Source organism: Natrix helvetica (assembly GCF_964273705.1).
Source record: "Natrix helvetica genome assembly, chromosome: 7".
NCBI classification, from domain to species: Eukaryota; Metazoa; Chordata; class Lepidosauria; order Squamata; family Natricidae; genus Natrix; species Natrix helvetica.
In genome coordinates this window covers 18,600,196-18,627,945 of record NC_138558.1, presented here as the reverse complement: position 1 = coordinate 18,627,945, position 27,750 = coordinate 18,600,196, and the positions used below count along the sequence as shown (strand labels likewise).

The window sequence follows — 27,750 nt, the reverse complement described above, 5'->3', positions numbered from 1 at the left end:
AGCATGCATAAACCTGTATTCACGTGATTCCTGATTTCTTGCACAAGACAGAATCTCTTGATATACTCATATAACATCACAGTGAGTTGCACTGGCTCCCAATAGGCTTCTGCTTCCAATTCAAAATGTTGGTTACAACCAATAAAGCACTAAATGGCATAGAAATAGGCTTTTTAATGAGACTATCAGTCCCACCACATCTACCACAGAAAGTATGCTCTAGTTCCCTCTATTAATCACTGCCATCTTGCTGGACCCCCACAAAGTCACATCTGCTAGCTTAACAGCAGGTTCAACAGAAGAGGTACTGCATGAGAAGTAAAACCAAAGATATTTACCATTCTTTCTGTTATGTTAGATATGGAATATATTGCCCTTCTGTGTCTTGGTTTGGTTTGGTTTGGTTTATTTGGATTTATATGCCGCCCTTCTCCAAAAGGACTCAGGGCGGCGTACAACATTAAAAACACACATCTCAAAAGTTAAAAAAGATTAAATCCATTTCCAAAAAAACAAACTGAATTTTTTAGAAAAACAATACATTTAAAATAAGTTAAAATTAAAATTAACAGGCCAGGCCGGCTTGCTGGAAAAGCCAACTTTTTAGGGCGCGTCAGAAGGACCGGAGGTCAGGGATTATGCGGAGCTCCGGGGGCAGCTCATTCCAGAGGGAAGGCGCTCCCACAGAGAAGGCTCTCTCTCTTCATTGGATAACAGTATTTTATAGCAGGACTATTGTTCTTCAGCAACTTCTTAGCCATACAATATGGAAAGCATCTTTTCTTATTGGATATAAAGTAGGTCCATGCACTTTTCTTTCCTTTATCGTATTTGACACTTAATATTGCTATCATTTTCAATTCTCACAAGATTTGTCCATGCTTCTTTCATCTCTTCTCTGTCTCTTCGCTGTTGAAAAAACAGAGAATGGAAGAGAGAATCATTACTATCTTTTTTTTTAAAAAAGGCTCTAGGGTGGTTTTTTTCATCAACTGGAAAGGTAAAAGGCAGCGAAACAAAACTGAACCTCCGTCATTTAATAATAAGTTCCAGATATCATTTTAACAATATATTTATAATATGGTAAAGCTTTCAATTTCCTTTTTTTTTAAAAAAAATAAAAATATACAAGAAGTGTCAATTAGGAAAATAAGCATCTCAAAATGAAAATATTAAAATATCAAGAGAAAGTTGTGCAAAGAAAATATCTGTACCACATTTGTGAAGTTATGAAGAAATAGTGTAGAACAAATCTAGAATTAGAGAAACTAAATGAAATCATATATAACATTTATTCCCCATTTTGTTAGTGAAAAAACTACAAGAATACTAAATTGGAAACAAGGCTGGAAAATTATTCTGGTTAATATTTTTCCATTGACCCACAGCCCTCTGAAGTGTACACACAGATTTGAAACTGCCTTATTCTCACTGGATTATATATCAATTTTCTCATAAGAAGCTAACATGGCTACTGATACTTTGTTTAAAAAGGGACACCAATGAACTTAACCAGGGTTTCATATGGCATACACAGATAAGCATTTTTTGAAGTTATTGAATTCATCCAGTAATTTTTTTTATATTCTTCAGTGACTCACTTTCCTGTTCATTTCATTCCCCTTATGATAATCAAGTCAAGAATTAAAAACACCTTGCCTCTTAGAAATTTGAATATGCTTAAAATTTGGGACCAGCCATTGCATTTCCCAAGCTGCAGCCTCTCTGGAAGAAGTCGATTTGCTTGACAACAACCTTAGGAAAAAGTAAAAAAAAATAGGCAATAAAGAAATTTTTGAGACGACATCTTCCTTCCTTTCAAAGTTAGCAATGGAATAAGATCTTCAAACAGGCCAGAAATATGTGTAGGTGTAGGGACTCTACGAGCAATTTTCTCCTTATTTTCCGGCTCATCATTTCATGAACTAAGAAGCAGCAAAAACATTCAGTAAGGCTCCCCACTGACCCCTTGTGTCACTGTGTCGATTACACTTATTTCTATCGTGCCTTTGCCATTCCCTGAATTGTGACACACTAGCAAGCCGTGGGAATGATGCATTTTCCATCAAAATACTACCTTCAAAATGTATGTGGTAGAGGGGTTTCGTTTTGTTTGGGAAAGGGGGAGTTGTAATAAATAAATAAAAATGTGTTTATTTCAAAACCACATTTTGAAAATAAGATAAAATAATAAATAAGTCATAACCCTGCTGGGCAAATTTTTATTGAGTTTACGAATGGCCAGATAAGCCTCTTTACATTTCTAATTTTCTCAGTGTGTTCTGGCAAGCAGTACTAAAGGGCTCCTGTGCTTTCCTATACACTCTGGGATTCCTTGGCTTTCCTTAACTGCTTGAAAGTGTTTCAGTTTTGCGTAAATGCTAAGCTACGTCTGGGATGTATTCCCAGGTTCCAAACAGCTGTATCATTAGAAACAGCATGTATATCCACTGAACCAGGAATAAGAGAGTGAACATATTTTTCTAGAAGTTTGCTCAAGGCAGTAGTCTCTAGGAAACTCAATTTCGAAACTTACTTTCTTTCCCCTTCTTTCTATGTCATTTGCAGCTTCCATTTTATCTATGCAGAATATCCATGCTGTCAAATGCAAGAATAACTAATGCAAGAATAACTCTTGGCACCTTCTGTCAAGATTTCTGTCAAGAAGAATTCTTCTTTGCTTCAGAGCTCAGCTTGAACCTTTCCTCCCCTTGCTCCTTTATATTTATAAAACAATCCTCCAAAGCTCTGCATAGGGAATCCCCAAATGTGACAATAAAAAGCCACTGAATGACAGGGGAAACCAAGCAGTACAGTCTGTTTGTCACAGATGTACAGTGGAAGCCACTCAAAGTTACTTAAGATGGTCAGCCATATAAATCTCTTAAATAAATTTCTGCTCATAATTTTTTATTTTTTGAATTACTTTCTCAGGCTGCTGACCAAGAAGGCCAAAGATATTTGCAGCACTCTACTTCACCTGCATGCTTTCCTGATATATTTATACCACAATCCCCATAATTCCAGAGGACTGTTTACAAACTGCATGGGATGGGGAGGTGAATCCCAAAATGTATGCTATATAGTGAAACATTGGGAAGAGATGACCTACTATATTCAGTTCTATATGCAAATAAATGTATACAGTGACATTCTATACCAGGGTGTCAAACTCGTGGCCTGCTATTCCTTTGACTCAGGACTAAGAAATGAACATGAAGTTATTTAGGAGCTAAATATTAAATTCCAGATGTGGTAAGATAGATAATGCCATGTACATAAGGAAGTCTTTCTATCCCTTTGAGGCAGAAGTGGTATTCTACCAGTTTGCACCAGTTCGGGTGAACCAGTAGTGGCAGCAGTGCGAGGCTCTGGCCACTCACCCAGATATCATCACAGATCTCTGTGCATGTACATAAAGTTCTGTGCATGCCCAGATGTGCTGCGCATGAGCCAAACAAGCGTGTGGGCACTTGTGCTCCTGCTATTGAACCAGTAGTGAAGATAATAGGATACATTACTGCTTTGAGGTCTCCAACTATATGTTCTGACTATACTGATTAGAATTATCAGAGTAAAATCAATAATAAAACATATCTAGGGCAGATCAGATCTTATCTCAAAAATGATTTGGGATTGGAATAAAGGCTTCTCAATTTTGTATAGACAACCTCTACCAAGTTTTCTCTAACGGTATATTTATTTATGTGGTATTTCAACTCTTTATTCCAAAGTTTTTGGAATAAAGTTCCTAGTTATTCCCAGGTTTTAAACAGTGCTGATAGGAATGAACCAAATCAATAACAATGGTGACAGAAACAGAGCTCTTGAGATCACAGAATGATTTGCTATTCAGATAATTAATTACACAAACAACACTAATATTAACATGTCAAGTGACGAGATTTCTTGCTTGCTATCATTTTAGTAGTGCTAAATTTGCCCCACATCACCCCTTTTTTTGTTTCACGTGAAGCTTCAAAATAACATCTGAGGAAATATGCTATATTTTATTCAGGTCTCAAAAGAAGTAGCTATTTTAAACATACAAACATATCACTTACAAGATAATTCGTGAAAATCTGTGTTAAAACGGTATGTCAGCATTTCGTTTGAAATTTTACTTGCTTCAACTATTTTCCTTTCTTCAGTCTAAATGACAAAAAAAAGAAAAAGTCTTAGCCTGAAGATTCCGAAGCATTGTATGTTTGAAAAATTTAGGCATTTCCTCCAACTACCCAATCAAAATAAATGTTTGGTTTCCATGTAAGTTTATACTAGTAACTAGAACTTCAATTACTTCACTGTTAATTGTATATTTCTGAATGAAATCTCCTCAGGTCTATTTATTTAAAAGTTTGTAAGAAATCATTTTCAATGTTCACTTGCTGTTCTATTTGGCCAGTAAAATATACAGATATGATGCACTGATAACAACAACTAAGGTTGCTATTGATGTAGAACTTTATTTTTTACTTGCTTTGTTAACCTCAAGGAAGGTTAGCACCAGAAAGAGATGCAAAGTCATAGCTAGGTTAACCATAGTTTAAAGTGGATTGAGTTTCTCTTTTCCTCTTACGTATGCACATTCAAATATATCCATCACAATTGCTAGGTTACCATGGTGCTCTGAGTATGGGTTGTTTGGATCTGAATAATTGGGATAAACCAATGTGATTTGTAAGATGTCATTTATGGTTTAGCATTTGTGTGAATCCAACCATTGTGACTTATTGTTCAACGAAGTGGTCAATGCCTGGAAAGCACTACCTGACTCTGTGGTTTCTTCCCCAAACCCCCAAAACTTTAACCTTAGACTGTTTACTGTTGACCTCACCCTAATCCTAAGAGGTCTTTAAGGGGCGTGCATAAAAGCGCACCAAAGTGCCTACCGTCCCTGTCCTAATGTTTCTTTTTATTCGTATCCATTTCATGTATCCAAAATCATGTTTATACTTATATATGTTGTCTAATACATGCTTAACAAAAAATTTTAAAAAATAAATAACTAAATAAATGGACCATTTCAGAAAATAAAGCCAAATAGTAGCTATGTTATAGCAACCATTTTGTCTTAGCAAAACATTTCTATTTCTTTCTAATGGGTCTACTAGAATATTTCCAAAAACTTCCATAAGTGTAAAAATGTGTATAACTGTAAATGTATAGATATAGATAGATGATATAGATATAGATATAGATATAGATATACACAACAGATTTTTATATATAACTAGGTTCTTTGGATGTAGACTCTCATTTTTTGCTTTCCTTGGAAGTGTTTCTTCTATTTTTACACATGGATCCTATTTAGTAATTTTTGTATAGCAAAAATATAGTGTCTACTTTGACGTGCCTGAATAAAAATGGGACCACATTCTAGAAGCCCACAAATATGTTTCCCCCCCCCATCCGAGGGCACCCCCCAAAATACATACCCATTCAATTTTGTTTCAAGCTAAGCAACATTATGGGGGAGGAAAACACAGGAAAAAAGTAGGGAACAATAAGGTAAAGAAATTTAAACATAAAATAGTGAGAGGTAGAAAAATATAGTTAAGTATTATTCACTATTCTCCCGCATACATCTGTTCTATACATGGTGAGTAGAACTGCTATGTTTATAGCTAAGGCAGTTGGCCAAGGACCCATTATATCAAACAGATTGTAAAGGTGATATATTTACCTGAATGTTGATTCTTTGTATTTAACACATATGGTTCCTTTTATACCTGTTATCCTGGACTTCTACGCTATATTTTATTTATGTTTTGCATTTGATCTGATTGTCAGACTAATCAATCAATAGACTATCTGTTTTCCTGAATACTTTCTCCATTCTTGCAAACAATTGTTTCTGTCGTATCCACACACTGATTCATAAATTATTTTTGTCTAAACTTATCATCTAACCCCCGAAAATCTCATCATTCAGTCCATTTTATTGACCTCCCCTTTCCTTTTAACCAATAAATATTTCCTTCTTCATTGTTTGTGTGTGTGTGATAGAGAGAAATAGAGACATATTCAGTCTTCATTCATTCTCTCTATATGAACAAGTAATCTCAACAAACTTCAGTGGTCTCTTTTGTATTCAGTGCACATTTATTCAGTATCACTTTATTCTTCTTCCAACCTCTTCTAGTTTTATCTCTTCTTATTATAACATTAACATAATTCTAACATATCCCAATTCCTACTACACATCCAACTTTTATTTTTGTCCTGCTATACTCATTTTCATATAACAAAATGGGTTGAAGCATTATCCTATGCACTTCTGCTGACAAGCATTCATTTTTCACAACAGAATACATATTATCTACTATCTATCTACCAGCATGTGCATGCCTTAAACTTCTCCATTTTTCATCCTTAGTAAACACTCTTCTCAAGTATATACATAGGCATCAATTTCAAAACAGCATGCAGCCTTCAAATGCACATAAGCATTATGGCAGCATAGTCTGCAATAATTTGTACACCATTGTTTGATTTCAGTCAGAAATACTTCCCAATCCCACTAAGAAATATTAGGATAATAAATATGTAAATCTTAACTATGACCTTTCCCCAAGGAAAGAAAATTCTGTTATGTCTTTACATCATTTTGGAAATAAAGATGTACATGATGGATGAATAAGTCCCAGTGCTCCCAAATTCTGTGCCTTTATTGTTTTCTACCATGGAAAACAACCCAACCAGAGCTGCAAATGAAAATACAAGGCATTTCATTAACAATTTTAATTACTAGCTGTTTATACAGTACGCAACTCTTGTTGAGCATTCTGCGAACTCCTACAATTAATCCCCTGCAATTAAGTTTGTTATGACATAACTTTAAATGAAAAGCACATGCTTCTGAGCCCTGGTGTTTGAATTTATGCAAATTTATTAATGCATGCAAATTTGCAATTTCCTGGATTTTTCTCAGAGGTTACTGGCAGTTATTCATTTGTGAATTTTATGTATAAAAATGGATGACTGATGCCAGTACTCATCTGCTAGGCACTAGATGAAACAATTATCTCATTTTTTTTACTTCTTTTTGTTTTCATATTAGTGGTTTCATAGTGTGCAAGGAATGCTCAATTTGATAACTTTTTCCTAGCAGATCTGTTTAATGGTGTAGTATTATAATCACTCAGCATGTAGAACTGCCAAGCTGACTAAAGATGTTAAGTTTTCCCAGCAAGTATACATAAGCTTGGAACTCTGGTAAGGACATAGAAGGACAGTTTCCTCCCCACTTCCCTTCCCCAAAACAACTATGATTTCATGGTGTGAAACAAATCATGTACCATGACAAGCTGCCCCAATAACTAGATTTATGCTCTTAACCTAGCAGACACATTCCTACTGAGGAAAAATAGAAAGGATAAACTAAATTAATCAATACATATAAAGAAATGCAGATATAGGTAGTCCTCGGCTGATGACCAAAATTGACCCAAAATTTATGTTGCTAAGTGAGACAGTTAAGTGAATATTGCCCCATTTTACAGCCTTTCTTGCCACAGTTGTTAAATGGATCATTGCAGTTAAGTTAGTAAGTGAATCTGGCTTCCCCGTTGACTTTGCTTGTCAGAGGGTCATTAGAAAGGTGATCCACATGACTCCGTGAAACTCCAACCGTCCTAAAAATGAGTCAGTTGCCAAGCGTGTGAATTTTGACCATGTGACCATGGGGATGCTGCAACAGAATAAGTGTGGAAAATAGTCATAAGCCACTATTTTTGGTGCTGTTGTAACTTTGGTAACTAAATGAACTGTTGTGAGTCAAGGATTAATAGGAAGAAAAGAGAAAGCTATTCCATGCAATATGCTTAGGATGTTCCCTACAAAGGATATCAGGATGTTCATTACCCTTAAATATGGTACAAAAAGAATGGAAATTATTTTAAAATTCTAATTAAGCATAAACTCTAATTAATGGTCAGTAGTATTGACATGGTGGCTCAGTGGCTAAGACGCTGAGCTTGTCGATCAGAAAGGTCAGCAGTTCAGCGGTTCGAATCCCAAGTGCCGCGTTATGGACTGAGCTCTCGTTACTTGCCCCGGCTTCTGCCAGTTTAAAAGCACATAAAAAATGCAAGTAGAAAAATAGAGACCACTTTGGTGGAAAGGTAACAGTGTTCCATGCGTCTTCAGTGTTGAGTCATGCCGGCCACATGACCACAGAGACGTCTTTGGACAGCGCTGGCTCTTCAGCTTAGAAACAGAGATGAGCACCGCCCTTATAGCCGGAAATGACTAGCACGCATGTACGGGGGGAACCTTTACCTTATTATTGATATCTTACTGATCTACTCTCAGCTTATGAGAACCAAGAGGTCATTGTTTGTTTGTTTTTTTCTGGCCTTCTCATCACCATCACCTTTCTCAAGAGGATGTCTCATTGGAATTCATGCTAAATTTGATAGGTTCTAGACGAACACAGAGGACATTGATGCAGAGTGGAGTAGTCAATGATGCAAAAGAAGATTCAAATTTGGACAGATATTTTGGATGGCTTTAAATTTTTCATGTTTTGAACCTCCACTGCTGGTATTTAGCTATCGTGCCTTAAAAATCCAATGATCTGTAAAATTCAGGGGGAAGAGGGCTTCAAGGACCCAGAAAAGAATATTGAGGCCCAGATCAAAGTTTGCCTACCTGTTTTGTGAAACTTATTCAAGAAGAGATCTGAGCAGATGGTGTGCAGACAGATTCTTTTTGTGTGTGTGATTGCGTATATATAAACCAATATTAAACCATCTAGTCAGAAGTGGAAAACATGTTTTTCTCTAAAGAACAGGGATGGAGTTAAGAAAATGCTTGAATAGATCTCTGATCCATTAAAAAAAACCCGGCATAGCTGCTACTATTAAATCAAAAGTCCTTTTGTTTGCTTCTCTAGCAGCAATAATAAAATAAGCAGACAAGTATGTCCTTCACAAATATAATTGTCTGTATGAGGCATTCATATGAAGAACAAAGATACAATTTTTACAGGATTTGCAAAGATGATCACAAAGGAAAACATATCCTATATAACCTACAATATCACACCTTATGCCCATAGAGATATTTTATTAAATTTAATTTTCTTTAGTACACCAAGGAAGAGTTGTCATACTAGTGCAGGAGTGTCAAGGCCCGCAGCCTATGGGGTGCTTAGATCTGGCTCACAGAGCCATCCTTGAGTGGATGTGAAGGACCAGCCTGTGATCCCTCTGCCAATGAAAATGGAGCTCGGGAGGGCGGCATGTGGCTCTCCTGGGCTCCATTTTCGGCCACAATGGCCTCCTGCAGCCCTCTGCCAGTGAAAATGGGTTCCCAGTGCTAACATATCAAACTAAAAACAAAACAAAAGAAGAAATATTTCCCTTTTTGCATTTGAGCATCCAAGAAGGGACAGGAAAGAAGAAAGGGAAAGAGGAAAGAAAAAGAAAAAGATGGGAAGATGAGAAGAGTCCAAGGAAGGAAAAAGAAGGAAAGATGGGAAGGAAGAAGAAAGGAAAATTAAGAGGGAAGGAAAAAATAAAAGGAAGGAAGGAAGGAAGGAGATTATAATGAGAGGGAGGGAGGATCTGAGGGAAGTCCTGCCTTAGCACTTGGGCACCATAGGTACCCTGGACATGAGTGGCATCGAGCTGGCAATGCCCACCCCAGTGACGCCCACCCTGGCACCCAAGGTCAAACACAACCCTGATGCAGCCCTCAATGAAATCGAGTTTGACACCCCCGTACTGTAGTTTCAACCTCATGGGCAAATGGTGATAAGTTTTGGTTTGCTGATTTGAGACACGGATGAAAAAACGCTCAGCCCTAGTTACTGAAGTGATATATTTGCATTCAATCATTTAGTTTGACTTGCTGTTTCTGAAGCAAACTACTGTGGCAAAGACTAGATGAATTCTATACATGTATTGCTAACACATTGCTATTGTAAGCCAAGTTTGTGTTCTCAGCAGAGATAAATATTAACATACCAATTGAGCTAACTCTCTTTATAATGCCTTTTGTCGTGATTGCCTAAAGTTGCATAAAGAATTGCATACAAGCAGGTAAGCTAGTACTGAAGCAGTTCTTTAATGGTGCGATGAGTATCTTGGTGGGTTGAAGCAACAGCAGAGGCAGGCTTTGGGTGCATCTCACAGCCAGCCTTCCTAGCACTACTAATCAAAAGGCATTGTGTAGCTTTTCTAAAGAGGTTCATAAAATTCTATGAATAAGTCATGATGTTTTCCAATCATAAATACCCATGATAACTGAGCCACAGCACTGGATGCACTGACTACTTTATACTGATTGGAGCTGAAGGTCTTAATTACTATTGAAATTTGGCTTTTTGTCAAAATGAAAGCTGGTTTTTGGAAATGTAGCAAGCGTGCAAGAGGTTGGGTTTCTAAAGCAGTAACACTACGCACTACCTTGTTAAAAAAAACAACTGGAGATGATCGGATCATACGTTGCACAACTGAAGATTGTACAATTGAAGAAATTCTCATACCCAGTTTATGCAGGCTTTAAAGACAACTTTATGCAATGATTGCTTAGCCTACGCTTGGAAATTTCTAACAAAAAAGAGCCCACCAAGGAAGAGAAGAAATATAATTTGTAATAGCTAGAAGGCAACTAGTGCTGAAAAACACTAAAAAGCTGTTTCTTATTGCAATGATCTGAAATAACCCCAACAAAAAGCTGAGAGTGGAACATTTAAAACATCATAATGCTGTTATTATGGACCATCTGTCCGTCTGTTTCTTATCTTGAGCAAACAATTAGAAACTGCAGTCTGCATAGGAAGAATAGCAAGGCCATAGTTAGGGATCAGGTTTGTAGCCATAAGGTGGTTCTTATTGAATTGTTCTTCACATTTTAAACGTTGTTGTCGTTAGTTGTGAAGTGGTGTCCAACCCATTGCAACCCCATGGACAACGTTCCTCCAGGCCTTCCGTCCTCTACCATCCCCTGGAGTCCATTTAAGCTCACGCCGACTGCTTTGGTGACTCCATCCAGCCACCTCATTCTCTGACGTCCCCTTCTTCTTTTGCCCTTCGTCTTTCCCAGCATTAGGCTCTTCTCCAGTGAAGGTAATTTTGGGAAAATAGGTAAAAAAACATCAATTGAGAGAGAATTGCAGTTCTAAATAAAACCATACTCTGAACAGAAGAAAGGACATATCTGAGACCTTTTTTGAAGTCAAACTAACTCTTCAGAGGAAAGCAGGATATAATACCATGCCTTAGGTGTTTCAAATACACTAATATATATATAACTAGTTTTTCTACAGTTATATATATAGTTTTTCTTGTGTTGCTTCCTTTAAATCACAGTACACTTTGAGTGTTTTAATTTCACAAGATGCTATTATGAAGTATTATTTATGCAAAATAGTTCACAGCTTGAAGGATAAAATGCCAAGAATAATAAATTTTGTTGATGTATTTGTTTGCTTCAAGAAAAAGAAATGCAACAAAAGCCGCAACCGAACAAGATGTCACAAGCTGTGTTCACACAATTTGTATTAAGTCAATTAAATAATAAGCCATAATGAACTTTATTGCAGCAGTGTGGTAAGCCATAAAAAGGTCTTTAAAAAACATAATGGCTGGCTTCAGCAACACAATAAGTCCGAGTCCAAACAACACAACTATGTTGTGTCACATTATGTGAGTCCAAGCACTATCTGATGATTCCTCAAGTTGTTGCAGAAAGCTGTTTCAGTCTCTCTGTTTGTTTTAGTGTTACAGTTTGAAATTGTTACTGTTTATAACAGAGTTCATACTGACTTACAATATTAGTGTATTGTGAAATTGTATAAATATAACAATTGCGTCCTTAAAATTTGGCGAGGCTAAAGCCAAAGTAAGGGACAGCGTGGTGGCCTAGAGATGAAGATGTTTGCCTCCCATTCAAAAGGGTGAGAGTTCAATCTTAGGCAGTGACAGATGTATCTCTATCAGGGCTCAAAGGGAAAATATCTGCTGTGAACTCTACATAAGCATCAGGAAGGGCATCCGGCCAATAAATGTTCAGCTCCACTCAGTTGCTCTGACTCCCCCCCCCCCCCAATAAAAAGGGATTGCAGGGCTGTTTTAAAAAAAATGGTATTTTCCTGGAACAAAAATAATCTAGTGCCAGAAAATTCTTCCTACTTTCAATCTTTCAATCATACTTCAGAAATTAGCATCTAGCAATAAATCTTCTTGCCATTAATACTTTAAGGCATTTTTACTGATAAACATCTCTTTTTTTAATGTGAATAACTCTCTAAAATGTGTTTCTAACCTTATTCCTAAAACTTCTTCCATGCACCTTACATGGAAACATGCTAATGGGTGACAGTATTTTACCAGGCTGTCTTAAGAAAAAGTCACAAGATTTCAGATTCTGGTAAAGATTTGGTGGGAAGAATGCTACATTAATTGCTTTTTATTGCTTTTTTTCCCTGACATTTCATCTAGATTTTTGGATTTAGTTGCTAGGAAGGTAGCTAGCTAGCCTTATATCATAACTTGTTGGTGTGTGTGTGTGTGTGTGTGTGTGTGTGTGTGTGTGAGAGAGAGAGAGAGAGAGAGAGAGAGAGAGAGAGAGAGAGAGAGAGAGAGAGAGAGAGAGAGAGAGAGAGAGAGAGATCTTATTGGAATTGGCAGGTTTCAGGATGCATTCCTGCTTTTTTTCCCTCTCTGTAATAATCTTTATTTCCACTTCTGTGGCCACTGTAGCCTATGAACTGGAGACACATTTACTGCCAACATATTTAGGTGGGTTTTGATGCTTTTAACAATTCTACAATAGTCTACTTCACACTGTGTGCCTTCTGTAATCAGTGCTTTTGCAGAACACAATTTTCCCCTGTAAAGACAGACCTTAGGCCTCTTTTGTCTTTGGAGCCAGGGGCAACAAAACTTGACTCCTGAACTCCGAATAAGAAACCCTTGTACAAAAGAGGGGGGGAAATTGCTAACACAGACTAAAATAGCTTAAGGTTAAATTGTGACCTAAAACATTTGATTCGTAGGATCCAGAGCATATGTCCAAGTACTTCTGGCTTGTATCACCTATCTAGGGACTATGAATTACTCATCTGGCACACTCATTCATGCATGCAACATAATAGACAAGCAAGCAAAGTATTTCCTTCATAAATACCTTGCTTGCTTTATAATATGAGAGAAAGCAAAGAATAAATTTAAATATATATTTAATTAGCTTTATTTATAGGCAATAAAAGTGATAAGAATTGTTAGAATAAGAATATACCTAGGTGCAGATACAAGAGTTGTATATTGTTTGTATGTATGTATGTATGTATGTATGTATGTATGTATGATCTGCTCTGTGTTTGTCAAGTATACCTTATATGGAAAGATGAAGTAGGTCAGTGATGGCAAACCTTTTGGGCACCGAGTGCCCAAACTTGAACGCGTGTGCATGTGGTCCAGCCAGCTGGTCTTCGCGGGCGCTGGAGCGCCAGAAAACAACCTGGGAACAACCCAAAAAATGACCAAAAAACAACCTGTTTTTCAGGCCAAAAAATAGCCTGTTTTTCAGGCCATTTTTCGGGCTATTTTCAGGCCAAAAACACTCTGAAAATCGGCCTGAAAATGGTTTGAAAAATGACCTGAATGTTTTTGGACATTTTTCAGGGCAATTTCCGGCACTCCGGCACCCACAAAGACCAGCTGGATGGCGCACACGCAGGGTACCAGAAGAGCAGCTGGCAATGGCACACGTGCCAACAGAGGGGGCTCTGCGTGCCACCTCTGGCGCGCATGCCATAGGTTTGCCATCACGGAAATGGGTTAAAAAGGCTATTGCTAAAAAAGAAAATGTATACATTAAGCTGAAAGGAAGGGCCACATGTCAGAAAACATATGATAAAGATCCCTTCCACCAAGCAAGTAGAAATGAGATTCTTCCATTCCCTCGAAGGAAGGGAATGCTTTTGAAGACTCTCATCACATTGGTTTAGAGTGTAGACTCACACCTGGATCTGTATCCATGCCCTCTCTTCCCTATTCCATTAGCTTTGTTGACATTATCCAGGCTCTAAGCTACTTATGACTCCTCGTTTACGGAGAAGACAGCATGTTAGCACATTTGTTTTTGAGGGCAATTCAAGAAGGTCACAAGGATATAAACTAAGCAATAGCAATTACAACAGTTAATTTCTTCTAATAAGAGAAAGCACAAGAATAGAAAAAGGAAGTTCCAATTGGCACAGGCACTTTAAAACAAATATAGGCCTTATTGTAGACCCAATACATAAAAACAAAATAAAAAATAGACTCAAATCTAATAACTGAAACAATAGAAGCTCTCTATAGCAAGCCCTTGGATGTGAAATGTATGAATAAATATTTTATCAACAATGGAAGGGCTGTGTTTTTTTCTTTGTCACTCAGTATCATACAGTAATTTAAAATCACAGTATGGATCAGTAAATGAAGACTACTCGGCATGTTGTAAATCTTGGGTAGGTTCTAGAAGTTCTAATTAAAGTGCACGCTTGAGGTATATTATATTAGATATCTATGATCTTTGCAACCAGTAGAGTGGCTTTACACTATGTGAAAAATATTTTTTTTTAAGAATGAGAAAACATCATCCAGTTTAAAAGCTATTTGATGCCCACCTAATGTAAGTGAGCACAACCTGATTAATTTTATGGCACTGGCAATAATCTGCTACTTATTTTAACTTTGTTTTATAATTTTGTGTATAACTATGTAACATGTATCTTTTATGAAAATGCATATTTTCCCTTCTTCTTCTCTTCGTCATTTCCTCAATAATGTGCTCTTTCCTTGAAAATAAGACCTATCTCAAAAATAAGACCTTTCTGTACGTGCACCCAATATAAACCCTACTTCAAAAATAAGCCCTACTTAAGTGCATGCGCAGCCGACCACCCACCCTTCACATCCTCCTGTCTCGTCTCATCCACCATCTCCACCTGTCTTGTGTCATCCTCCACCCAACCTGCCTCGTCCTCCACCCCCTCCCCACCTCGCCTCATGGCAGCATCATCAGAACATCGCTTGTCTTCCTCTTCCCGCTTCCAGAAGAAGTGGGCCAGCGCCACAAGGGGCGTGGATAGCCTGGCTCCGTCACTCAGCCTCCTGCTCCGGTGTGACACTAGTTCCGGAAGAAATGGGCTGGTGGCTATGTAGGCTCTTGTTGCACATGGCTGCTGGTGCCCATCAGGCAGTTCAACCACCATCCCGCCTTGTGGCTGTGGCACTGAAAATAAGACAACCCTGCAAATAAGCCCTTGTGCATATTTTGGGGCCTAAAAGAAAATAAGACCTGGTCATTTTCAGGGAAGCACAGTAGTTACAGATACATTCTATTACTTTGCTTTGTTTATTTCCTCTGGATTAAAATGGGAAGAGTGCATGAGAAATGTCTATGGAGATACTCAGTCATCCAGATTATGGTTGTCCTAAAGATGCTTTTTCAAGAGACAACCGGTCTTTCTTCTTTTTCTTTGAAGATGCATCACTTCTAATCCAATAAGCTTCTTCAGTTTTGAGCTGAAGAAGATTCTTGGATGAGAAGCCAAATGTCTTCAAAGAAAACCAAGAAAGTCCAGTTGCCTCATGAAAAAGCACTTTTGGGACAGTAAGTGAGAAAGTGGGTGGCAATAATAAGAAGCAAATGAGCAACTACATGAACAGGTCCCAAAAAATTTATGGTGGGCTCTTCGATAAAGCATGAGTTTTTCAGATTTTCCACCAGCTTTGCTTTTTACAGAGGAAGACAGAAAAAACATGTACATCATGTTCCTAGAAATGGACGACTGGCAGGTCCAAGGTGTCTTCTATCCCCTGTGTTTGTGTCCTTCTTAAGACTCTTTGTTACAGTTGTCCTGGGCAGTTTTCCATTACATCATAGAAATGAAATCCTTCCCTCTGAATGGTCTCTTGAAGTTTGAGAAAGGATCTCCAAATGACTTGCACTTCCTCTTTCTTTTTCAATATCTGAAGCAGCTTCGAGTCTAAAAACCATATTTAAAAAAAGTATATGTGTTTCAAAGGTGTCTTCAAAATATTTCCTTGTCATGCAACAGCTCCTTTTTCCATACCAATGAGTTACTTGCCTACTGCTAAAAAATGTCGAATTCTGAAGTCAATGCAGACATATTGGTTATGTTTTGGTAGGACTCATTGTTCGAGAGGTAAGCATTGAGATTTCGCGGCAACAAGTTGAAGAACTCTTTGGACCCGAAGATTACTGGTGCCAGTGTGTGGCTTGGAGTTCTGCAGGCACAACCAAGAGTAGGAAGGCCTATGTCCGTATTGCATGTAAGTATTTCCTTCTTTACTTTGCTAGGAAGATTTTTTAAATACTGTAATCAAATTAAAGTTCTGTTTCAGACTGCAGGGATTCTCATAGCCTATTGCGGCCTCCGCAAGCCCCATTTTCCACCTGTTCCAGGTGGTGAGGATGGGAATGGATGGAAAATAGGGCACACAGAGGCCAAAAATGGGATGCGGAGACTAAAAATGGGGCGTGTGGAAGCGGCAATAGGCAATGGCAGTTCCTGCAGCCTGAAACAGCTGATGGTCGGGAGGCCGACAATCAGCTGCTTGTGCAAATCAGGCTGTGGTGAAGCTGAAACTGTTTGCTGTTTGCTGCAAGGAGGCAATTTCTGGGAGGCAGAGGCCAAAGGGTAGGCAGGGCTACATTTGATGTATAAAATGCACCCAAATTTTCTCCCTCTTTTGGGGGGAGTGTGTCTTATACTCCTAAAAAATATGGTAGTTTTGTTATTGTTTTTAAAGTAATACTTAATATAAGTAGCCAGTACTTTTGTGAAATTTCTTTTAAGATCAAAATTTCATCAATAGTACAAAGTAATTCAAATCTGAGTGAAAAAGAACAACATATTTCAAAAAGTATACATTCTACATTTTAGTGTAAATGGGGAGATAGGTGGCTATATAAATTTGATTAATAATGAGTAAAGTCATGGCCTAGAAGTGAAGGCACTCCTCTCCCACTCAGAAGGTTGACAGTTTGATCCTAGTTAACAGAAAGATTATGATCCAGTAACTGAATGAATATTCCAGGTTATCAACAACAATAATTGCAACTTCAGCATAATGGTTTCTCAAATGTAGTGTGGTACATCAATTGCCAATGAAAATGTCATCAAGAAAATAGAAGATCCAAGTTATAACCTCAGTTGTGACCTCAGAGCTCCTCCAAAAATTTTAGATGAATTGAATTATTAATGTGACAAAGGTGAAAGTATGAAATGCATAGAATTTATTCTGTTAACAATATTGAAAGCAATTTCTGCTGCTTTTTTGTGCTGACTCTACTGACATATATGGAATTCTCAAGTCATTCAAAAGATAAATGTTGTTCCAGTTCTGAAAAGCATTGCACCACTTGGCAATAAAACCTCTTAAGTTTAGTCACTTGATTCTCCATATTTATTTACCACACTGAACATAAATTGCAAAAAGTGGGAATAAGTCTGATTGTTAAACATAGTGTGAAAACTTCTTTTAGTGCTGAAGTTTGAATGAAAATGAATAAGGTTTCATTTTTCTAAAATTCACAGTTCAACTTTGGATATGAATTTCCCTTGATGGATTCATGAACTTTAGAGTTGCACCATGTAGGTCCATTAATCTGTCAGAACTGAAGTGTGCTGTGACTAATGGCCTTCCATCTAGAGAAACTGTCTGCAGTCAAACAAATAGTTATTTTATCCAAATAAAGCTTTTGACAGGATAAATACAATCCATGATAGTAGATTAGATCTGTGTAATCATTTCATTCCACTGCTTTTAATAGGGTGAAGAGAGAATGGATAACAGTCTATTTTGCTTTAAATAGAGAATAAGATTGCAAAAAGGTCCTTAACTTACATCCATCTTAATAGTATATTATTTCTTCTACTCTGTTCTTCCCTCTTTCCCGGACATTATTCAAGGCGAACAGAAACACAGATACTCACCTTACTATACAAATATTTAATTTCCATTAATTTTCAAAGAGAAGACTTTCTTGTAAAGCATTATTTGCACTGGAGATTCTCATTCTACCATCATGTGGATAAAATGAGTTTACTCTGACTTAACAATGAAAGCCAGGGCCATTACTCAGAGTCAGCCTTTCTTTGCCGTTGGGGAAGTGAAATAAACATGTTTTGGTGAATGCTCACTGGAAACTATCAGTCGGGCATTTAGCCTGACATTTTAGTGAAAGAGAATCGCACTTCTATGAATAAATTCCAGAATCCTGTTATCAGAATGTGCAATTTTTCCATGAAACACTGTAAAAGTAATTAAAATAATTCATAAAAAAGGATTATTAAGACACATATTTTGTTTCAATATCATCTACTAAATCCTAATTTCAAATTTCTAACTAATGCTTAAGGTTGGGGCTTTTGTTGTTTCTTTAGTTTCATGTAGAGATTTGTTTGATTTTTTTTGTGATGCTTACAACTGATTACTAGTGCAAGAAATTAAGATAAACAAGTGATTATCTAGGTCTGTGATGGCGAACCTATGGCACGTGGGGCATGCAACGCCGTCTCTGATGGCACACAAGCCATTGCCCAGCTCTGCCAAGCATGTGCGCACGCCTCCCACCGGCCAGCTGGTCTCTGCTGTGCATGTGTGTGGGGTGGGGCATGTGCAGGAGGCGGGGGCATGCGCATGTGTGGGAAGGCAGAGGGTATGCAGAGGAGACACATGTGCATTGCATTTCAGAGGTTTGGACACATGCACACACATGCACATTCGGGCGTGCGCGGGCGTGCTTTGGGCACTCACCATGGAAATGTTTAGCCATCACTGACCTAGTTTTTTTTTTTATACAGAAGTACACAGATTTTTTTTTAATCCTAAACTTAAAAGCCAGAGCTACATGTTTTATCACCTGACTGCCACATCTAGAAATGACATTAACAAATGAATTAAAAACCATCATATTTATTCTTATTGGAGCATTTTTCATCCATCAGTTGCATAAGAGTTGCATATCATCCATTCTATCCTATTTCTAGTAAATGGAAGTCAACCATATTTAAATTAAAATGTTAACTTGACAAGTTGACCCGGTGCTATTCAACCCAGCATATTTTTACACACCTCATTTTTTCCAGTACTAGCTAAAAACCTGAATCAGCAGTGCACTTTGTTTGTCTTTTGTTAACTATGCATTTTCCAGATATAACATACTTATTTTACACATGAAACTAGACTAGAGTGGTATAACATATTTCTTTTTGTGGATCTAAAGTTATGGATGGAATATGATTTTTTTTAATGATGAGACAGCATTGGCAATCAGCATTTGTTATAGGTTGCTATCCCTCTCAGTAGATTCTGGGGCCTGCGTATTTTTTATTATTATTTTATAGCACTTATAAAAAAGCAGAAGACTGGATAGGAATATCTGCACTGATTTTAAAAAAAGTGCTTTTTACAGATTTTTACAGAAAAAGACTTCACAGAACAAATCTGCATGATTTACCTCACGTTCAGTAAATCAATCATCTTGTCTACTAAAACTGTGCTGCCGTGAGTTTAGTAGGGCTTGCTGCTAGATGTATATATGTAATGTTTCTGTGATATTTAAAGCTCAAATGGATAAACATCTGCATGTTAACTATGCTTCCATATCTCCCAGTAACAAGTATATAACTATTTATTAAGCAAAAGATGCAAGCTATAGCATTTTACTGAGAGTATGTTTTTGGCAACAAGCATATATTTAGCCCCTGGGGAGGTTTCTGACTGTTAAATGTCAAAATAACTATTCATTTAAAGTACTAGTAAAGAGTCCAAGATGCTGCATACATTGTTTTAAATGCTGAGATTTTTTTTTTTAAGAAAACTACATTAAATTATGGAATCTATTTGATTTTGGTTTTTTGCCAGGGTACTCATGACAGATTGCCAGAATATCATATTTAGATTTTTTAATTGAAGTTATTGTTATCTAATGTATCAGGGTTACGTATCAGGGTAGTTGGTATGATTGTAATTAGCTTCCTACAGCAAGATTTATGGATGATATCTCCTCTCTATGTTGAAGTTCTTTAAATACTTCACTTAAGTATGATGTACTGATTCGAGCCAAAGAGAAATATATCAAAAAATTGTGGCTTATTAGATAATTGGGATACACTAGCTCTTCATGTCCCTTGATCACTATGCAACTATCAATTCATGGACTTTCATGTAATGTTGAACCTTTTATTCAACTTCCTAGTATCCAACGAAATTGGTTTTAGGCCACTAGGCAATCCATGACAACAAATACAAACAACATAAATAGTATAAAGAATAAAATGCAAGTAATTAAGGGAAAAGAAGAAAGAAAAAGAAAAACTAGTCATAAGTTTCCGTGTGTGCGTGGAGTGATTGTGGTTAATATGCTTTTGGACTTCTATTTTTAGGTAAATACCTACACTGGTTATTTTGGAGAGCTGGGCAGTGTGAAAATCCTCTACTTTATGTTGGCAGAATAATTACTGTTACAAGATCAAACTCTTGGCCTAAAATGAAACAGTAGCAGTGGTAGGCTTAGTGCTGAAAACTTAATCTTAGTGAAATATGCAGAATGTTCACCACAGGTCATTCACAACATTTAAATTACAACAAGGGTAGATTTCTTATAAATACAGAGTGCCCTTTCTAAGCTTATGTTGGGTGGAGAAGGAAAAGAGAAAAGTCTATCGCTGCAGACTCTACAGGATAGCGGGACACCTTGACTGTCTCCATTATGACCAAAGTTTCATGATTTTATCACAATTCTGTTTACATTCAATCTAGATAATAAATCAAGGATATGTAAAATAATAATAATTAGCATGATCCAGTGATTAAAATATTTAAATACCAAAGCCTGATGAAATGTGATTTCAGAAAGTAATTACGACAAGGTATTTAAGTTATTATTTCTAATGAGAGCTTAGAAACTTGCAATATCATACGTTAGCCAAATCCAAATATGCACAAACCCTTGGTTGTGGTATGCATGCAAACATGTAAAAAAATCAATTAGCCTGATCCAGTGGTTAAAATATTTAAATACCAAAGTCTTTAAAGTTAAAGAATTTGAAATTATGTATTGAAGATGGTGCTTACGCATGGCTATTTTTCTCAAAATCAAGATTTCTGTTCCATAAAAATATAAATACAAGCTATTCCAGTTTATCATAGAATTTTGCTGCATTTGTTTTAGAAGTCTTAGCTGGGATTGCTGACGAATACAAGTGAAAGAAATAAGTCCTTAAAGTCTACCAAGGGCAGAAATCCATCTGCTTTTTTGATAGTAATGCAACATAGTACAGTATGTTTCCAGTTTACATTTACTGTATTTCCTGGCAGACAAGAGTCTGCTTTTCATGCTTATTCATTAGTCACCCTTGTATTACCAGTGCCTTGAAGGCACTTCACCTAGCTCTTATCACATTTTGCAGAACATGCAGAACATGATTTACCCATAAACAACTTCCATCGTAGTCCGGCAAAGGTACCAGAAAGAGATTAAGTGACCATTTTTTAAAGGGGAAAAATTCGCTATGAATTATGAATTTAAAATAGAAGCGGTAAAGCAAAATAAAATCTGATCTTAACTGGCAAAGAAATGCCTGGTTTATTAGAAAGACTTAATGTTTCAAATGTAAAAAGAAAATAGAAAAGAAAATAGATAACTTGAAAGAAAAAGAGAGGCTACTTGTTAGAAACACACAACATTATTTTAGTTGATAAATCTTCAGTTTTACTTCCTGCGGTTCTCAGATATATAACTCTGTGTTTTTGTAAGATTGAGACTTCCTATAGTTTATTACTAAATGGAGCAGATTAAGTCAGAAATATGATTGCATCTTGTATTTTTTCAAGATTGCTATGGAGTAGCTGTTCCTAACTTGAGGGCCTGTAGATGTACCCTTCTCAGCCATTGTCACGGATGGCATGCAGGTTAGGGAGATTATGTCCAACACACCTTGAGGGAACCAAACTAGGGAACTATTAAGATGCACTGGACTAATATTTTAATAGGAAGATTTCTGTATGTGAAATGACTTTGTGTTTAGTCAACCACCTTGATTTTAGTGAATTTAATGCCAGAATATTTTTAAATTATTAAACTTATTTTAATAAAAATTAACGGAAGAACTGTGGGTGAATGCTCTGAGAAAGTAAATACACGGAAGGTGAGATGGAACTGCATATTTTTAGAAAGAGAACTTTAGGTTGTTTTTAATTTATGCCATAAACAATGAGTTGAATCTCACTGTTGTTGGGAGTTTTTCAGGCACAGGCTTGTATTTGCCGAAACTTATTCTGAACTTGCTATCTGCAAAGCTAGTGCACTTTCCAAGAGTTTTGCACGGAAGTTCCTAGAATTCTCAATAGCATCTCCGACAGCTATTTCCCGACAGAACTGGAGGGTACCAGTTTAGGGAAGAGTACTTTAGATATGCAAATACATTCAGTGCAATAATCATAACAGACCACATAAACCCTGGAGGATAACATTAGATCTGGATTTTAAAAGTTCCAACAGAAAACTGAAGGGGGGGGGGGGAATCAGCTGCCAATACTGATTTCTACACTGTAAGCAATTCTTTCATTAGATAAATTGGGGGGGGGGGAGAATCAAAGCTTTCTTTTAGACAAAAAGGTTTTGTTAACACATGGTAGGCAAAAGACTGGAATCACAGCAAGAACATGACTTCTGCATAGGAAAGCACACAGACATTGTAGTTTTACATCAACAATAGTACATCAACACTAGCCTTATCTCTTTTTTGTACTTGTAATATATACTTATATTTATTTAGACATTCTACTCCCCCTCTCCACCTGAAAACACTTGGTTGCTAAGGAGTTAGAGTGAGGAAAAGAAGGGGATAAGATAGGAGAGGCCTCTATGGGGCAAGCCTGAGGGAGAGAAGGGGAGAGGAGAGGCTTCTGTGGAGCAAGCCTGAGGGAGAGAAGGGGAGAGGAGAAGCCGATCGTAACTACTCATTAATTTTCAAGCTGTAAGTGTCGATTTATGAAGCCCAATCACATAGTTCGGTAGCGGAGCATGAGTATCCAGCTAGTGTGTACACACACATACACACACATACACACACACACACACATACACACACTTGGTTTACTAATGGAATTGCCACCAATAAGCCAATTTCACAGGTAATCGGTGCCTGTTACTCTAGTGGAATAGTAGACTACTATTATAAGTGCACAAAAGGAAGCAGCTAACAAGCTGCCTTGTAAATACATAATTACGCCCTTTCTTTAAAAAGGATATTATTCACTCAATAATCTCCAAAGGGTGCTTTAAGGACATTACATCTTATTATGCCAGTCGATATTAGAAGTCCTTTTAGTTTGTAGATCACTGACCTGGTGGAGAGTAATGGTGTCATTTAAAGTGTTACATCACATCATTCCGTGTTGATGGAAATAAACCAAAAGAAAAGAAACTCCCTCCGGAGTGTGTGTGTGTGAGAAAAAGAAATGTTTTCTGTGGCTGTCTGTGTCACTTTTTTCAGCAGGCAAAACAGGGTTCGGGTTGGATGGAAGCTGTAACAACAAATTATCACTGTTACAAGTTAATAAAGCTGTTTCTTGAACGATTCTTTCATAAACATAGTGTGTTAGGAACGGGGAAGATTAAAAACTTGTACGCTAACTTCAAGTTTGAATTAATGCTTTAGAGAGCCAAAAACAGACTCAAGGAACGAGCTTAGATTTTTATCTATTCCAAGTATACTCCTTTTTCTTTCACTGCAGTAAATATAAATGTTCCTAGTTTATTATCTTGACGTTCTTTATCACTGTATCTATGTATGCTACTGCAATTATTACTGTATTTTTCTCTTTGTCATCCTAAGTTTAAAATGGCACAGTGCCCTAATAATCTTTATAGAGGGAGAGAGAGTCCCTTTCGGGAGAGGGGGCGGTCTATAAATATGAATAATAAATAAAATAAATAAAATGCAAGCTGTGTGAAGCGGTGAAGGGTTTTTAGTATATTTTGTGCCTGTGTAAAAAGTACATTTTATTTCATGTATATTCTACCTTTCTACCTGCGACACAAATTCATGTAAAGGAAGGGGGATGATCTTTCATCAATTTATTTCTTAAATAACTCTGTCATAAACTAAGCTAAAAAAGAGATTGATCCAAGTCAGTGATTGTGTAGTTAAACTCAGAAATTCTCAGTCCAGAATAACAGATTTCGAGGGGACCTTGGAGGTCTTCTAGTCCAACTCCCTGCTCAAGCAGGAAACACTACACCATTTCAGGCAAATGTCTGTCCAGTCTCTTCTTTAAAATGCAGTGACGCAGCATCCACAAGTTCTTTTTTTTTTCAAAAAAAAAATTTATTCTCTTACATACCATTTTAAGTATACATTCACATAATTGTCATTCTTCTTTACATTTGTCATTCTTACACATTTGTTATTCCATTTAATAGGTTATAATGTACAGTTTGGGTTGCTTTATTTATCACCCCTTCCACCTGTTGTAACATCACCTTATTTTCCCTTTCTTTTCTCCCTCCCTCCCTTTTCTACTTCCTTCCTTCCTCCTCTCCTTCCCCTTCTTTCTTCCCTTACCTCTCCCCAACTCCTACTCTTCCTCTTCCCCTTCCTACCCTCTCTCCTTCTCTTTCTCTCCCTTCCACCCTCCTCTCCTTACCTCTTTCTTCTTTCTCCCCTCCTCCTCTCATTCTCTCCTCCTCTCTCCCTTTCTTTTTCTGTTGTTATAGGTATCTCTTTCAAATCTCAGTTTATGTTTTCTTGGGATGGTATTTCCGCAAACCCAAATATAATTTAGTATCATTTCTCACTCCCTTACCTTCGCTAATCTATCCTATGTTTTCCCCCCTTTATATCTCGCTCTTGAATATATACTTGTATATTTAATATTTTCTTTTCTGTTTTCCCCCTCTTCCCCCCTTTTTCATTTAATAGTGCATCGTCTGGGTTCTATAGCTTCTCCTTACTTTCTTTTCTAGCTTAGCACACACAAGTTCTGATGACAAGCCGTTCCACTGATTAATTGCATGGTCAGGAAATTTCTCTTCAGTTCTAGGTTGGTTCTCTCCTTGATTAGTTTCTATCCAGCCCTTTAACCCAAGATGGCTGGCAGCAGAACATAAATTCAACAGCAGATTAAGCTAATACAGAACAGTTCCAACTACACACTTTAAAGCAGCAGGCTAATTGCTCTGCCCTCCAATTTCTTGCTGGTGGTTCATTTCTCCGTTGGCACTGCTGGCTGGTTGTAGCAACGAATGCCGCAGTGCACCAAGTTGTATCATGGGAACAGAACAACACATACTATAGGTATTTGTCCTGCAGATACATTTGTACTAGTATCTTTCGGCTCAAATATACAGAGAAATGCTGTCAATGATATCATGAAGGAAAATATCTGGAGAAAGTAAAATTGCTACTAGCTAAGCACTGATCAAAAAAGGAAATATTAAAGGTGATTGTCAGGGACATAAGATGGGACTCTGTCTATGTTGTCATTGCAATCCAAGGCAATTGCTTTATTCTTTGTGATGGTTTGGCTACTTCTAACCAACAGCACAGCTTGACTTAACTTTGAATACTGTCCACATACCATTGAATCCTATTGACAACTGACCACAAAGTGGTGCATTTTTTATTGTTACTCCAAATCGTCCAAACTTGCAAATTAATATATCATAATCATAATGTATATATAAAAAGTTATTGACCACGTGTGGGGAATAAATGAACCATCTCAACTAATAATATATTGCTAGTCGATCCAAGGTATTTTATTTATTTATTAAAAAAAATAATGGATGCCCATCCCTAAGGAGAAGTGAAGGAATAATAAGGAGAATAAGTGGTTTTATAAAATGTTAGCAGTCAATTAGGTTACACTTGATTACAACTGAATTTGATATTTATGTTTCTATTTAAAAAAATGTTTTAAAGGAGAACCAAAAGGTGCCTTCAGTTTCAATGGGTTGAACTTCCTTGACAGAAGTAATCCAATTTTTAAGAGCCCTTGGGTCATCTCTTTGTTAACAGTAATTACACCCATCAACTTTGTTCAGTGCCTTCTGGATTCATGCACACAAAGCAAAATGGCAGTGTGCCATTTCAACAAATGACTGGCTAAGAAATTATTTTCAATTAACTTTTCAAAACAAGTTGGAAAAGCAAACCATAAAATAAATACCTGATTGTAAGGGCCTTGCATGCTCCGTGTTCATCTGTAGATAGAAATCCAGTCTCAATTCTCACATTTTCAAGTGAACAAAAGACAGACATTATAAGATAAGCAGATCTAAACACCTCCTGTTTTTTTTTTAAGTCAAAGAGTAATTTATCCTCAAACTGTCTTGGTCCTTATATCTCCCCTCCCCATCTCTTACTTCATTTGGTACAAGTAATAACTGGAATTCATTCCTATGAAGCTAAGTGCAGAGCAGTAGGAGCAAAACATATTGTCTAAGATCCCACTCTCCATTATTAATAAGATAGTCATAGCAGAGTATAATGGGGATCTTTCATTAAAAATGCTACTTATACATTTTCTTGGTACATGGCCATCACATCACCTTAATGCTTGGTGCTTTACTGGTATTCTAATTAGAAAAGGCTGAATCAATCACATTCCGGTCTATGCCAGTTCAATCTACTGAACCACAATTCCATTCCATTTATTTTTGTAACAAATCAATCCTTCCTTCCTTTCTTCCTTCCTTCCTTCCTTCCTTCCTTCCTTCCTTCCTTTCTTTCTTTCTTTCTTATCTTCTACTTTTTGTATACAATATTAGTATACCTTAGAAGCAGTCTCACAAAACTTAAAGAACTGCAATCCATGTATTAGTCCTTGAGATACAATTTCAGGGGGGGGGGGTGTCTCTGTGTTAAGCAAATAGTACAATTAAATATGTTTTTCCTCCCATCTTAGATTTACGGAAAACTTTTGAACAGGAACCATTAGGAAAGGAAGTATCTTTGGAGCAAGAAGTCCTACTTCAGTGTCGCCCACCTGAAGGAATCCCAGTGGCTGAGGTGAGTGACAGGAGTCTTGGAAGGGTGGGGAGCTGATGCTGTTATCCTGAGACCTAATCTATGGCTAATGGTGCAGTGAATTAGGTGATGGCATGATAAATGGAAGATAATGGACATCTAACTGCCTGCTGTTGGTAGAATAGATTGATTGGAAGCTGATTAATGACTTCAGAGTCAATTAGGCAAAGTTACAATGGGTTGCTTCCTTCCACTCTTATGCTTCCTCTGGTGAAACAAGAACACAGCTAACATTAGTCTCTTAAGACAGGCACCATGGTATATTCACCATATATGAATATAACTCTTTTCTTCCCCCATCAGGCCATGCCAACATTTGAATACTGAAATAATCAGCTTTCATATATATTATTAAATTAATTTTAATGCTGCACTTACTTTTACAGCTATGATTATACATATGGTGACTCATTTAAACTGCATCACGATAAGTATGCACCTGCTGTGGTCTGATAAGGATCTGGAACAAAGGAAAACTATAATCCATCTTTTAATGTTCCATGTCTGTTTTACTTAACAGCAATTAAAAACAAATGAAATAAGTCTCTTGATATCTATCTTGAGGAAGTGACCTACTGAGTAAAGGGGAAAAAACTATAAATGTTCTGACTAGGAAGCCCATCTGTTAAGAAAAACCTACCCTTCAAACTTGGAGGTCGTGCTGCTTTTAAAAATGCTTG

At 37.0% G+C, this 27,750-nt stretch overlaps 1 protein-coding gene across 1 annotated transcript in view; it reads left to right on the top strand.

Annotated features, from left to right (window-relative positions):
* Nucleotides 1-27,750, top strand: part of UNC5C (unc-5 netrin receptor C) — a 334,341-nt gene that overhangs the window by 211,083 nt on the left and 95,508 nt on the right. The window contains exons 3-4 of the mRNA XM_081960098.1: nt 16,155-16,298; nt 26,949-27,052. Of these exons, the coding sequence (XP_081816224.1) occupies nt 16,155-16,298; nt 26,949-27,052 (248 nt within the window). The remainder of the gene's footprint in view (nt 1-16,154; nt 16,299-26,948; nt 27,053-27,750) is intronic.